The sequence below is a fragment of the Vigna unguiculata genome, chromosome 7 (genome assembly GCF_004118075.2).
Source record: "Vigna unguiculata cultivar IT97K-499-35 chromosome 7, ASM411807v1, whole genome shotgun sequence".
NCBI classification, from domain to species: Eukaryota; Viridiplantae; Streptophyta; class Magnoliopsida; order Fabales; family Fabaceae; genus Vigna; species Vigna unguiculata.
Window position 1 is genome coordinate 28,356,845 of NC_040285.1, and position 16,163 is coordinate 28,373,007.

At 29.5% G+C, this 16,163-nt stretch overlaps 1 protein-coding gene across 2 annotated transcripts; it reads left to right on the plus strand.

Annotated features, from left to right (window-relative positions):
• On the plus strand, positions 1 to 2,974 carry LOC114189961 (ADP-ribosylation factor-like protein 5). 2 transcript variants are annotated; one of them, XM_028078692.1, is made up of 3 exons: positions 1 to 160; positions 278 to 532; positions 2,461 to 2,974. In XM_028078692.1, the coding sequence occupies exons 2-3, from the start codon at positions 341 to 343 to the stop codon at positions 2,818 to 2,820; spliced, it is 552 nt and encodes a 183-aa protein (XP_027934493.1). In that variant the 5' UTR covers positions 1 to 160; positions 278 to 340; the 3' UTR covers positions 2,821 to 2,974. The 2 variants fall into 2 exon arrangements, with proteins under 2 accessions (XP_027934493.1, XP_027934492.1); XM_028078691.1 differs by having other exon boundaries at positions 316 to 532.
• The last annotated feature ends 13,189 nt before the right edge of the window (positions 2,975 to 16,163 follow it).

Below are 16,163 nucleotides of genomic sequence, written 5' to 3' on the forward strand. Positions count from 1 at the left end.
CTGACATTCATTACGGAAGCCTCTTTTTTAATTGTTTGTTTTCTTTTACTTCCATTCTGAAAAGTAAAAAAATACAAAACAAAATTGAAAATTCCAAGTTGGGGCTCTCACGATTTCAATTTCCCTTTCTCCCACAGACTCCGATTCTCAGCAGTACCAGGTTCGATCTTTTCGTTCTTTGATGGTTAATGTATTTTGCACTTTATATCGATCTGTTAACTGTATAATTGACCCAACGCAAGTTTTTCGCTTTTTTGATCGAAAATCTGATTTTCAGATACTTCGTGTTCCCGGGTTTGTCTGTTGATTGTATAGGGATTCTTTAAGAAGTAGATAGAGGATGGGGGCATTGATGTCCAGGTTCTGGTTCATGTTATTCCCTGCAAAAGAGTATAAGATTGTTGTTGTTGGATTAGATAACGCTGGAAAAACCACGACCCTTTACAAATTGCATCTGGGTGAGGTTGTAACTACCAACCCTACTGTTGGTAGCAACGTCGAAGAGCTCGTTTACAAGAATATACGATTTGAGGTCCGTTCACCTAACACCTGTTTATTTTGTTCATGCATTTTGTTTCATTGTGTTGATCTTGCTAGGAGGGTTTCATGTTATCTTTGTTGTTGCCGAATATATGTATGTGTGTATGATGGCTTGTCTCTACTTACTTTGTTATTAATCTTATTAGTAAATCATAGGCTATAAGTAGATAAATTTGCCAGCACTTCAATTTAATTATCTAGAGGATTCAACTATAGTAGAAAAATTCAAAAATTAGCCATTTGAGTTCACTACAGTGACTGTTAGTGTTCCATATGATTCGGTGTCCTTGGACCAGACATACAACTTTGTCCTGCTTCTATTTTCTAATGTGTTTGGTGATTTCTTGCAAACTTGATTTTGTAAAATTGATTTTGATAAAAAGGAATGTTTGAATACGTTGATAAAAATCACTTTTAGATGTGTAATTATACAACATCAATAACAACTAAGCCTTCTCCCATTGTATTCAGTTGGCTGTGTGAATCATACTGCACCATAAAGTTCTGTCATTATTAAGTGGAAAGACAGGTCATTTATCTCTAAATGTATCCCAATGGTTTGATTGGTAAATTTCTTTTCACCCCTTTAAGCATTTGGTTATCTTGCATGAGCGGTCAACTGCCTCCTCATGTGCCCAAACCATCAAAGACAAAGTTTTACCAATTTTTCTGCTCTGGGAGGTCTCTACTTTCTCTCTATTGATTGTGCTCATTCTCAATCTTGTCTTGAGTGACCACTCATTCGTTCTAGCATTCTCATTTTCCACCATTAAACTTGCCCACCCTTCTTGATGTTGACATATAAAGGCTATTACACTATCCTTACATGCAAGGAATACTATTAGCAAGGATGGATATGAACGGTTTTGAGAGGATGAGTTGAGTTTGTTTAAGCTGATTTTCAGGGATTTGAAAAGAAAGAGTTGTAGGCCCCGTTGCTTTAGTTCTCTGCGGATGGGAGAAGAGATTTGTAGGGATAGCCACATTAAAGGTAGCCATGAGAGAAAGAGAAGAAGTGAGAACCTTCACTTTAGGCGAAAATGCAACATACTAGACTATCTTTAATCGATTATGTATTATGTTGCATACATAATCAATTATGTTACTAAAACAAAATGTGTATTTTGTATGCATAATTGATTATGAGACATCCTTAATTGATAATGGGTTTTTTTATTTTTCACTTTTTTATAGTAAGTAATTAAAAAGTAATATTAAATAAAATTATTAATGGAAAATAAAATCATCTTACTTCTTCACTCATTTCGTTTCCACTTTCTTTCAACTCATCCAAATAACCTTATTTTCCTCTAATTCTCTTTCTTTTTTCACTCCTTCACTTTCTTTCATACCATTTAAACGAAGGCTTAAAGTAATATACTGATATTGAATTATGGAGTGAAGGATTTTGCTTTTCAATGCGAAAATGACATGTCAAAACTGTGTTTGAAGGACAAAATTGATTGCTTACAGTTTTGCCGTAAGTATTGGTACAGTAAACAACGTGTGTTGGCGTACACTGAAATAGCTTCTATGGATGTCAACATTTTTCCAAATGCTAGCTGATGCTTGGCTACCTTGATTCTTTACAAACTCCAACCACAGTTTGGCATTTGATGATTTTTGACCCTAGTTGTTTCTTTATGAACACTGGATAATCACATAAATTATTTGGTTTGTAACAAGTGTTTAGAGGGGACTGCAATGGCATTTATTTCCACTTCTTTTGGTTTTGGCGTGAGTCATCATTTTAAACCTTTTGAGTCTTTTGTTTGCAATCTTCTTTCCTTCCTGGTGAAAGGATGGATCTGTTTTTGATAGCAATCCACATTAATGTTTTTAAACTACATTTGGTAGTATTCCAATTTTTACTACTGCGTGGTTGAAGCATTACTTACTCCACTCTGTGATTCATTTCAGGTCTGGGATCTTGGTGGACAAGAAAGACTGAGGACATCATGGGCAACATATTACCGAGGAACTCATGCTGTTATTGCTGTGATAGACAGCAGTGATAGAGGCAGGATCTCCGTCATGAAAGATGAACTTTTTAGGTTGCTAGGGCACGAAGATTTGCAACATTCTGTCGTTCTTGTCTTTGCTAATAAACAAGATATCAAGGATGCTATGACTCCTGCTGAGATCACTGATGCATTATCTCTTCACAGTATCAAGGATCATGATTGGCATATACAGGCTTGTTGTGCCCTCACTGGAGAAGGGCTCTATGATGGTCTTGGATGGATTGCTCAGCGAGTAACTGGCAAAGCCCCAACATGATGTTGGGCTTCGACAAATCTGAGATATTCATTTTTCATGTATTGAATTTATATGACGAGGGACAAAACTCTTTTGTATCATTTATACTTCAAAGAGTCAAGCAAAGATAATGTGTTTGATTTGCTATGATATGAAGAGAAAGGTTATTCAATAATCTGATTAAGACACGTTGTTAATCCTCAATCAAGTTTATTATTCAGGTGAGAGGAATACGTGAAAGGAGTGAATTTTAATCACGTTACTCGAATTGCTGGTTTAAAGATCAGAAGAGCTCTTTAAAACAATTTTGATCATTCATATGGTAATTTGAGAGCATGTGTTTGATGGAAGAAGTATTTGATATCACAAAATTATTCATGCTATTGTTTGGTTTGAAAATTTTATAAACATCAAAGTTTTCTTTTCTCAATTGGTATAACTAGAAGCTTCTGCACTGCACAACTGCACCTTCTGTGTAGTCGCCGGTTTCTGCTACTGTGTAACTCCGGCTTATTATACGCCTCACGTATTTTCTCACTATATTGGATTTTTTTTATATGCAATGAAAGATTGCATTAAACTTACCATAAGGAAATTGCTATGGTACAAAACTAAAATCATGTGAATGAGTTTAAGCTAACCGAATATAACCAAGACCAAATATTACTCTAACACTAACACTTTAAATTTATCTTTAAATAAAGATAATAATGATTCATTAATTTTCATAAAATTTAATCTCAAATCATTTCCCTTTTTATTATCTTTCTCTTTAAACAACATCACGTTTACTCCTTTTTTCCTCAAATTCACTTCTTCGTATTCATTTTTACATCCAAACACAACTTAAGGAAGAATTGTAAAACTATTTTTTCTTTTGTTCAAGAACGAATTTTGCATTTAAATGATAAATTTAAGGGAAAATATAATTTTAGTATCTAAACTTAAATGCAAAATTAAAATTCAACCATGTTCTAAATTTTGATATAATTTAGTTCTCAAACTTTACAAATGAATAAATATAGTCTTTTAACTCAACTGCGTGAAGACAATATAGATTGACATTTGAGTTGGTTACATCATTTGACACGATTTACTTTAAATGTCAATCTAATATCTAAAACACGTTCAATATTGTAAAAGAAAAAAAAGTTGATATTAATGAGTTAAAAAACAAAAAACTGTATCCATTATTTATTAGTTTGTGGAGCAAAATGTATTATAGTTTTAAGTCTGAGGAATAAAAACATATTTAATTTTATGCATAAATATATCCTTTGTTTTTATAGAGAATTTGTGCCAGACATGGAAGAGTCCCCTAAATAAAGATTTGGGTCACTCGAGTGAGACTAATTAAAATATTTAAAGAAAACACTTTCACATGAAAAATAAAAGATGTACGCAGATACAAGTGTAGATGTCTATCACCTGAACGGTTCTCCTAACAAATTAAATTAATGGTTTACACTAATAACGATGAAAGGGATTCAAGTTTTTTAACAATCGAATCCGGCAAAAGCTAATGTGCTTCTGAAGTGAACATTATTTTTAATACCTCGTAAATAAAAACTAAAACCCAACTCATAAAAAAAAATGTTCTCATGTTGTAGATCACCAATACTCCATTATGTTAAACTAAAACCATTGGATATAACTTGGTTAAAATAATCGTTTTTAATGCAGTCAATACTCTGTCATCAGTCTTATCCGTAGGCAAAAAGAGGAAAATGAGCACAATATTTTGTTGATTCCTCCATACATAGCTCACAAATTCTGAGGCAGTCTTGCACATGGTCTATATATGTCTACTAAAGACATGCATTATGCACAACCACACTTCAAAATTGCACTGAACAAGGTATATTATTACGCTTATTGATGAACATTGACCTTCATTGTACACTGATATAAGATTCTTGATAAAGTTTATAAGGGGTAACTAGAGTTTATTAAATAAACTTTTGATTAGTGTTTATCCAAACGCATCTAAGTCACTGGCATACAATCTTCGTGGAACCAAGTTGATTCCCATATTAATTAATACTTTGAAGTCTGAACTGCTAAAACATAAGGTTGTTTTCTCAGTTAATTGTGCTTCTTACTTAATCCATATTAAGAGGTTTCCTTCTCTTTTCATTGTTGCTTCTACTAGGGAATATTTCACTTTTTCTTTTGGGTCTAATGACCATAAGATTTACTTGTAGACTGAGTTGTACTCCCGATTAGCATCAGCTATCAACTATCCTACTGTAAATATGACGAAAGTAGTAACAGTTTGAATGCAAAATTTACATTGATCATTCAAAAGCATGTGAGATTTTTAGCGTCCACATGCTTCACTGTACCATGAGTGGTGAATGCGGTTGCTCTCTCAACATCCACCCCTCGTGGGAAGATCACTCAGAGATATAACACCAATACGACATGAGTTCAATTCATACATAAAAAATTGACACTATCTTCAACTCAAAATTTTAAGATAATGAATTTATGGTGTTCATTTTTATATGATACTCAAATTCTTCAATTTTACTCATTTGAATTTCTCAACAAGTAACAAGGGTTTATGACATGATCATACATAATAATAGCCAAAAACTTAAAGAACCAAAATGCCTGCTTACTGTGTTGAATGAATCCAGGCTGAGAAGCATGATGAGATGCTGCATCTGGGTGTCATGTCATAAGAGAAAAAACTATTCTTGTAGAAGGCCCTCTTGTTAAAGTTAACCCACCGAGCCTAACCCAAATCCAGATATGTTCAAGCACGAGTATTTTAATAGTAACCATTCCTTTGTACCATCAAAATATCGGCTTTGATATCACTATGCTAGAAAGATTCAACACCAATAAATTATGAACATACTTATATAAGAATATTTATATACTACTCATCTTAATCATTTTTATTCAATGTGTAACTTTCTAAATCACTTTAAATATGTCACTTGTGAGCTTTGTACCTTCAGCTCCACTGAGCAATAAGTAGGCAGTGACAACAATTAGAGAAGTTGGAGAAATACTAGTGATGTTATTATATCATGGAAACTAGACAAGGAAGATTTGGACACTTGAAAGTGACTAGGAAAGGATAATGCTTATTAAGGATTATGCAGAAAAAGATCAAGACAAGATACGGAACTTGGTGCTGCATGCAGCAATAAATAAGTGGTTAAGCACAACTCCACAGAAGGTAGCGCTGATCAGTTTTTCCTGGCGGTATTTGTGAATCTCTTGTTCTATTCACCACTGAACTTTTGCCATCATATGATAGCTTTATTTCTTAGATTTTTCTTTTCATTTCAGTTTTTTGTGCAGTTAATACGCAAAGGCACAGCCATTGTTTTCAATTTCGGTTGCTTCGTGCTTCATACTGCAAGAAAAATTACAGATAAATGTGACTGATTGCTGTAGCCATAACGCGATTGCAGATTGTAGACCACAATGTAAAGCCTCAGCTAGCAGAGATTGATGAGGGAATAAAGGAACACATGAGGTTAGCATATCATATCTTAAGCAAGACTATATGATAAGTGTCTAAAATGCATTCAAATATACATTAAATAAGACACTTATCAAGTGCTTAAAAAGTTTATCTACAGGAAAAAAAGGCCTCTTTAACTTAATCATGAAACATCCTTATGAGTAAATCAAATTTGTAGATATCACTGAAATTACTGAAATTATGCTGTTTTGCAGAGAAAACCAGAGAAAATAGCAGACAAGAGGCTGAGCCATTGAGCCACTGCTACAATGCTACAATGCTAAGCCAAGAAAGAAGAAAACACAGAACAAGCCTACATGAATTCTTTGACTAAGCCTAATAACTGATGCTGAGCTACGTAAGAGAACCCTCATCATTAAGGAAGCTGAGGTATTCAAACTAAGGAGATGCATTGGACTAAAAGAAGAAATTGATGTGCCAAGCACCAAAGTAAGAAGACCGAGCAGAAAAAGCAGATTGATCTTAGGAAGAAACCCGTGTGGCTGAGTGCAGAAAATTTGGTTGAGCACCGTCCAAATTGTTCTATAAAAACAGGGCTCTCCCCATAGTTTGGGAGATCTTCTTGCCACTTTTTAGCCCCTTTCTCTTGTAAACACTCAGAAAAAATATTAAGGAAGAGAAGAAAGAGGCATGAGCAGAAATTAATGTTAGAATTGATGCTCCAATTCACAACCAAGAGGAGGTTGAATTGGTATTAACAAATTTTGTCCAGTTTTAACACTTTTGAAATTGTTTTGATAAAAACCTTTGCTTTTGAATCAATTGAAATAGTATGGTTTGATGCTTAATGTATGGAGCATTTATACTATGACAAGATATAGAGAGAAAGAGATAAAGCACACCGAATTTTTATACTGGTTCGATTCTTAAGAATCTACATCCAGTTCATCTAGCAAACCACAGCTAGAGATATTCACTATATCATAAGAATTTCAAGATTTACAAATACACTTGATAAATCTAAATTCTAAGATAAAGGAACACACACGCAAGGCATCCACACACTTGCACAACCACACAACAGCAAGGCTATCACACACACTTGCTTTAACCAGAAAATAGTAAATCAGAGAGTTTCAAACTATATTTAGAACACAAGAACACAGCCTAAAGATTAGATTGAGTACACCTTTTCCAAGTCTGAATTTTCTTCTTCTTGCCAAGCCAAATTTGATGTGTCTTGATGAAATTCTCAAGAAGATCTTCCAAGATAGCTCCAAGAACCTGTTCCACACTTTTCTTTCTTTCTTTTGTTTGCACAACTTGTTTTTAACAGCAGGTGCAGAGTCCGTTTTATAAAACCAGTTGCTGTCAGCACGAGCCTAGTCGACTACATTAGTTGGCTAGTCGACTATCGGGGCAATAGATTAACAGATTCAGGATTTTACACACATAGTCGACTACATTAGTTGGCTAGTCGACTATCGGGACAGCAGATTAACAGATTCAGAATTTTATACACATGTCATGTTAACCATTGTCATGTTATGTCATGTTAACCATTGTCATGCTATTATGGACATCATCAAAAACATTTCAAATACATTTAATCAACAACAATTAACACTTAGATTTTAGCTTATCTATCAACATGAGTGGCTGATTTCTCAAAATGTGTGAGGTTGAATGTAGTTGAACTTAATTTCTCTTTATTTGATTCCTCATCTAAATGCTTTTATATATATATATATATATATATATATATATATATATATATATATATATATATATATATATATATATATATATATATATATATATATATATAAAAGAGTACTTACAAATAAATAAAACATGATAAGTATTAATTAAGTAAAAATGAAATACAGTAAAATAAAGAGAGATGAAATCCAATCTCACCACGTATTCTTTCTAGTATTTTTTTCACACGATATTCTAATTGCATGTTCAGTAAAACTCATTATTGTTTTATCAAAAGCTAGATAGTGAAAAATCTTGATAAATACCTGTTGATATAACACTTAATTTATACTTAAACATACCAATGCACTTGCTAGAAATGATTATTAAGAAGAGTCATCACTATACTAAGACTCCATATAATTATGTATAAGAGATCTTAAACGGTCATCCCTAAATCCTAGCATAGAACAAATTTTAATAAATTTTTACAGAGATATGACAACATATAATTATGGCCAACCTTAAACTTTAGTATAGCACAAATATAAATAAAAAAAAAGTGAACAAGACAACATATAATTATGCATATGAGATCCTAAGTAGTCAACCTTAAACTATAATATAAAACAGATTTTAATAAACTTTTAAACGTATTTTATCCTAAACAATTTATTTATCGTTTTTCAAATGTCACCAATAAACAGAGGCATTGTTTTAGAAAGCTGCAAGCAGGCAACAGCTAGAAAACAAAACCTGTAGCCTTAATGAAAGCAACATCGGGAAGAGTGAGAATCTACTCCAGCTAGTCCAGTACGAATTTCTCCATGACAGTTATCTGTTCATGATCATGAAAAGCAGACACAATAATTGCCTTCAAGAAAAGTTCATCCCAAGCACCACATAAATTCTTTACACAGATAACACCAAGACACACGTTTTCCTCTTCGGTGCACAGGTTGTGTGCATGTGGCTCAGCAATATGCACACACCAATAAATTGAAGGCAGTTGCAGGGAGATCGTTACGAGGAATACAATTATCCTGTAATGGAGTTGCACCTTGACCGAAAGTATTAGGATCGAGGCGTTTATCATAGTCAAAATTTTTTAAAGTTTTTAATTAAGATATAACTTTTTTTTATGTAAGAGTGTAACAGTTTAAGTGTCACGATTTGATTATGATTCGATTCATTTAGTTTCTATCACAGAACAATTAATATCACATGCAACAATAACTTTTAATCTACTAATAAGCGTTCAGTCTTAGACTTGTAAATTGAAATTTAAACCTATTTATATACTATAAATTTGTCATATTTTTAATAGATACGAAACTTCTAAGGATGATACTAACCCTAATTTATATTGAATGAGCTTCATATTTCGATCTTCTATTCTATCTGCATATACAAAGAAGCAAAATTAAAGCAAACATGACAGTATAACGAGGATCCGCGAAAAGTGTGAGTAGTAGCAGTATTAGTCAAAGGCCGTAATCATAAAGAACCAAGAAAAAACATTGGAAAAGCATAGAGCATGATGATCATAGTGACAAATTAGAATAAGGACAAACATTTAATAGCTTATTAGGCGGTTCGAATAATAAGCAGACCAATAAGGTGCTGCTAGCTGTACATTTCCACAGAATGCTGAATGATGGAGATGAGATTGTTGCTCAAAATCTAACATAATGAATTCATAAGGCATCTTAAGAGGGCCAAGCCAACTCCACTCTACAACAGCCATATACTAGAATTTGAATTCTTTTTTAGATTTTGCTGTACTGTTTATCAGTTGTGTCTTCAAAATACTTCCATGGATACTAATTGTGATATTTTAAAGTATTGACATAACATTTTTTTTTCCAAAAAGTATATATGTATATGACTTTACATAAAGCAAAAGGAACGTAGAAAGTGTGCTTCCCTGTGCAGCAACATGCCAAGGTTACCCAAAAGAAAATGTCTTAAAATAATGTGAAGAGTTAACAGAAGGTGTCTCACATGAAATGATACATATATGTGATGAGGGTAATGGTAGCGCAGACCAAGGTAATCACAACAATCCCAGATGAAGGGCTTTTTCATTAAAGGCTCCAACTGTTTGTCTCAAAATTTCAAAAGTTGTTTTGTTCCTATACTTTACCATCTCTGCGTCTCACTTTTACACGTGGGAAAGGAAAACGCTCAAACTCTTAAATTCAAAAGTTAAACAATTTTTTTAGCCTAAGTTGGGTCCAGTGAGATAAACACTCACAAATTATTCCAATTTTGTTGAATTGTTATTGGTTCGTCTTTCACCTAATGCATTTGTTGTCAAGATGGAGATGGATTAGTTGCTTTAGTACCTAAAGTGTCACGCCTGGTTTTTCTTCGTTGACCATGAGAGGGCCATTAACAACACAATTTTTTTTTTTTTTACATTTTCTTGTTCTTTAATGAAATTAAATTTGTAACGTAGCACCAAATATATTACTATCATACTAGTATACTAGTAGCATAACTTTACTTAAACTATGATTTATTTTATAAACAAAAATAAATATATTAAATAAGGACAATTGAATTATTCCAACTCATAAATAGAGTAATATATACAAAAAAGAAAAAATAAAAGACAATAATATAACTTCTCTCTGTATGAAGCTGTAAAAACCACCATTGTCATGGCATTAAATTCTAAAATTTTCATCGTAGTTCATATTCCATATCAATTCCATATATTTGTGTATTCGAATCAAACATAATCTTAATTCTTTTCATCATAAACTTTATGATCTGCGATGGAATATAACAAAATTATAAAATAGATATAACAATTTTAGGATTCACAAATCTTGAAAAGTAATATACATAATAAAAAATCAAATATAACAAATTTATCTAATCATTTAGCGGTTGCTCTCATTCCATCACCACCTCTTGGTACCAACTACAATTATAGCATAGCATACAATACAATAAACATAAAGGTAAACTAATGAATAGGCAAACATCACATATTACCATGTACATATTGAGATTATGTATATGAATTCAAATGAAATCACATTCAAGTATGCATCATGTCATGACTATGACTAAACATGAAGTATATGAATATAAATGAACTCACATTCAAATATTCATCATGATTATGACTAAACATGAAATATATGAATGCAAATGAACTCACATTCCGTAAAATATTAGGTCATGACTAAATATATGACTTAAAAGGCTTTTAAAATTTTGATAAACAATTTCACCAGAAATTAACATTTGTCCTAGACCCACTATATCTTAGTTGACATATGCTTTTAATGTCAAGAGAACTCAAAATATGTTAGAGATCCGTATTGACTAATATTATATTATTATGATTGAAAGACTATCTCAATTTCACCTACTATTAGGTTCCAAATTTATAAACATGTCTAATTCATTCTATAATTGATGTTAAAATAGTATTAAGTCCCATAAAATTTATTTTAAAACTATAAAGTTATACGGGATAAAAGTGAGAAAAAATATAAAAGATATATATAGAAAGAAAAATAGAGATATAAGACAATAAAAAATACAAAGAATTAAAAAAAAAATAGAACTTCATATTTTATAATTTTAGGCAGTTAAAATATTTTTATTGTTTCTAAGTTTTTTTTTTAATTTCATTCGAATAATATATTTCCCTAAAAAAATGTGAGTTACTATCCCATAATCTTCTTCATATGTAAAAAAAAAAAATCATATTAATAATTACTTGTTATTAATTAATCATATAAATATCTACACTGACAGTACATATATAGTCATTAAATTCATACAAATTAAGATATTGCTTAGTAATTTTAAATAATTTTATGATCCAACAGAAATATCAAATATGTAAAAAGCCAAAATATTGGATAAACTTATTATGTATAGAATAAAAGGTCGAAATAGACGTGAAAAAGAATACATTAAAGTCATGCGTGACATTATTAAAGTGTGGCATGGCAATAACAGGTTATTGGTAAAATAAGGATTAATTATATTTTTTATTGATTTCTCAATTTTTACTTAAAATTGGAATTAGTTCTAACTTTTAATCCAATTTAGTTCTCAACTTTAAAATTGTATGAATATAATTTTTTTAATCAAATTTTTTTAAATTTATTTGATGTTTCAATTACGTTTTATGATAATTTTTTAGTTAATATCGAAAAAAAATGTATTAAATAGTGTAATCAACTCAAATGTTATCGTGAAATGTACTTAAAATATTAAATAAACTTAACAAAATTTAGTTGAAAGAAAAAAATTCACACAATTTTAAAGTTGAAATATTAAATTTAGTTGAAATATTAAATTTGGTCAATATTTTAATAAAAAATTAATTTTAATTTTTAATAAAAGTTGAGAAATAAAAAATATATTTAATCCGTAAAATAATGTCTTACAGTAATGTACTACGTGAAAGTTTGGAGAATCAAATGGGTATAGCAAATACACCACTGACAGGAATAGGATATTTAATTTTCTCGCGTATGTGTATATATATAATTCTTTTATAGCATTTCATAACAAGTACATATAAAACAAAGAAGAATGAAAAAGTATTTTATGCACATTAAAAACAGTGATAAATACTTGACATATATTTAAAGAGAACGAAGAGTGATAACTTTATGGAATATATGATGTAATAAGAAAAAAGAAATAAAAGAAAAAGTATTTAATTAGTGTATATGAAATAAAAATGTATATATCCTTACTCTAAAATAGAACAATACCATACATGTATAGTATTTATGTTTTAGAACAGTAATATCTATATTTTTAGTCCAAGTAAGTTTTTTTATTTCTTAACATTTCTTTTATTTTGTTTTTATCTTTTTAAAACTTGAAATTGAGAAAGTACTTAAATTATTCTAGATAGGAAATGATGAGTCCTTTTTGGCAGGTTTTAAGTCCCTTGGACTGTTTTCAATTTGATTTTTTTTTTATCTATTCAGTATTAAAAAAATAATATTTTAATTGAATATTTATCACCTATTTTTTCATTTAATTGGATAACATGACTATTTTCTCATCTCGTTATCTTAGTTTATTATCTCTCGTGTTGATAAATTTGAATGAAATTTTAAATTTTTTAATACCGAATACAAGAAAGTAAAGAGTAAGATAATATACGCGTCATTTAATTAATGCACAAATCAAACGTTAGAAACTCAATTAAAAAATTGATTTTTTTTAATATATAATAAACAATAAAAGTTAATTAAATTAAATTTTATGTAAATTTATCATTGAGTGATTTTTTTCACATCTAAGTTTTTCTTTTAGTAAGAAGTTCATACCAAGGATAACATTTTTCACCCTTATCTGGATAGATACAGTTGTGATACTTAGATGCATTTATTAAAGAATTCAAAAATCTTTCATAGAAGAATTACGATCATCCCTAACATTAGTAATTACCAGTATCCAATTCATTATACTCTCTCCAAATTTTCCTTGTGATTTTTGCAATTCAGACCTCTAGGTCCTCATCATTGCCACATTTTTCTTTGTTTAACATGAAATGAGAGAAAATGGATAGTGAAACTATGTTGGAAGTTGTTGCATTAAAGTTACAAAGTTGCCTTTGTATGATTAGTTAAAACTATGAACCCCATCAAATAGAGTAAGTAAAAGTTAGGTCAAAATTAACGGATTTCAATCAAGTTTATTTAAAGAAGTTTTTATTAGAAAAATCATTAAAGAAAGTATAAATTATATATTCTAAGTCATTTTTTTAGTACAAATGAGTTTATCTCAAATGATTTTGTGGAGAAGATCTCTAATAAATCGAGGTATTCAATAGGTTAAGAAATCAGACAAAAATTCAAGTTAGAAAACACGTCTCTACAAAGTCGAGGTCATTGTAAGAATCTAGAAATGTGTCTTCACAAAGTCGAGGTCATTGCAAGAATCTAGAAGGATGTCTCTCTAGGATCGACGCCACTGAGAGTAGCTGGTTGATGACTCATTGTAGAAAACTAAGATTGAGATGAGAATATTTGAAAATATAAAAGAAAATCTTGAAAAAAAATATCATCTATATTTGATGAATATAGACCAGATTAAGAGATATTAAGGTTATTATTTACTAATTATCTTTTGATTAAATTATTTGATAATATTTGATTATGTATAAAAGTGTTATTCCCACCATGAGAATTATTTTGACCTAAAGAATTTATTAAAGATTAAAATATTTTATTTATTTATTTTCGGTCAAAGATCATTTTACGTCTCTATTCTGACCGCAACAGATTTATATTACACACTAATGAACAATTTATATTACACAAGAGGTTGAATAATAATTCAAAAGGACAAATAGTAATGATGTAATATAATATTAAGTGTACATAGTAAACCAAATAATCCTCAAACAGTAAACTGGATCCATCTTAGTCATCTACAAACGATTAGTTAAGATTAATAGTCTAAGCATAATTACATGGATAATTTGATTAATTTAGAAATGATATACTATTAAGTATAACGGATTGTCTCAATCCGGGTCTATTGAGAAGAAAGGCCCAGTAAAACTCTATAAATAGATTTAAAAGTTTGTTATGTAAAGACAAATTACTACCCGTTATTAAAATACTAACTTCAACATTTGGAGAATACAACTACCTCCACTTAAATAAAATAAAAAACGTTAACATATCTTATTTAAGAAAATATTCAAATTTGTAAAATAAGTATTATTAGTATATCTTAAAATAAATATTATAAATTATAAATAACGGTTGAAAATTTTGGACGATTAAAATTAAGAAATGTATTTTACAGCGATTAAAATCAAAACTCACATAAAGACTATTTCAATTTTGATAAGATAAAAAAATTAAAAATAAAAATCAATTAAAGCCCATTAATTTTACATAAACTAAAAACACAATTAAATGAATAATGTCTAACTAAATCATCTAAAAAAAAACAACTTCACTGACTTAACTAATGAAGTTACTATTTTATCCGTTTGGTTCACGTGGTTTGAGATATGGAAATTGAAAAATCAAATCACTCTATACAATGGTGTATTAATCTATTGAATTCAACTTGGTTATAACATTTTTTTTTTACTTTCTTAATGAAAATAGATACTAATACTTTCCCCTTTTTTTTCTTTGCCATCTTCGTTTATCTATTTTTTTCTAATAATATAATTTTAATTTCTGATCACAAGATAATCATTAAATAATAAATAAATTTAAGAACTAAAAATAATTTATTATTATATTAATTAAATTAAAAATTATTTTATAAACTAATAATTATTAATATCTATAAGTAGCAAAAATTATAATTGATTTATAAATTTGAATCAATTTCTAACTTTAACTACTTAGTCATTATTATTGAATATAAATTAGTTTCTAACTAATTATAGAAACTAATTTAAAATAATAATATTACATAATCAAAAGTTTAATAACTAAAAGTTATCTACTAAATTTAAATTCAAATTATAAATCAGTTATATACTTTTACCAATAATAAAAATTATTCTACGTACCAATAATTTTTTATTTAAATTAATATTTAATTTATTAGCAATTACTTTTATATCTAAATTTAATTATTATTTGATAATTCATTTCATTCACTTTTTCTATTTTTATCGACTCTGTTCCTTTTCATTTTTACCCGGCATACCCGTAACGAGAACTCAAATCATGGTCGGTTTTATTTCATTGTTACAAATAAATTACAGTATCCATATACTCTGACTGAATTTAAAAACTCTTGATATTTTTCAACATATGTGTAATGACATGGTATTTTTTTTTATAATGAACATAAACAAAATATTTTAGTTAATTTTTGCAATAATCATACTGAAAACATCTTTAATTAATTTACATTGCAATAATATACACTAATAATGCATTTATTAAGAGACTTACATCTATAATACAAAAAATAGATATTGGTGTGAGTATTAAAGTCATATTTTCTGATAATACTCATCTTCTATTTTACGGAAGAGTATTAAAAGGAAATATAGCAAAAGAATGTTAGAAAGATGTTTCAGAATCTCTATTTTCTTTTTCCAGCTTAGGTGGGGTTTACCTGTTTTATGTTATGAAAATTGAGCTTCAATTCAAAGAGTCTTCCTTAAAGGATAAGATTAGTATTCCACAAATAGAAACAAAATAGTATTTTGCATACAGAATAATCTATTTTCAGAGGATAA

Bases quoted from the DNA above. Each gene is read 5' to 3' on its own strand.
- LOC114189961 (XM_028078692.1), top strand. From the start codon at position 341: ATGGGGGCATTGATGTCCAGGTTCTGGTTCATGTTATTCCCTGCAAAA. The intron at 533-2,460 runs GTCCGTTCACCT...GATTCATTTCAG, and splicing joins ACAAGAATATACGATTTGAG to GTCTGGGATCTTGGTGGACA.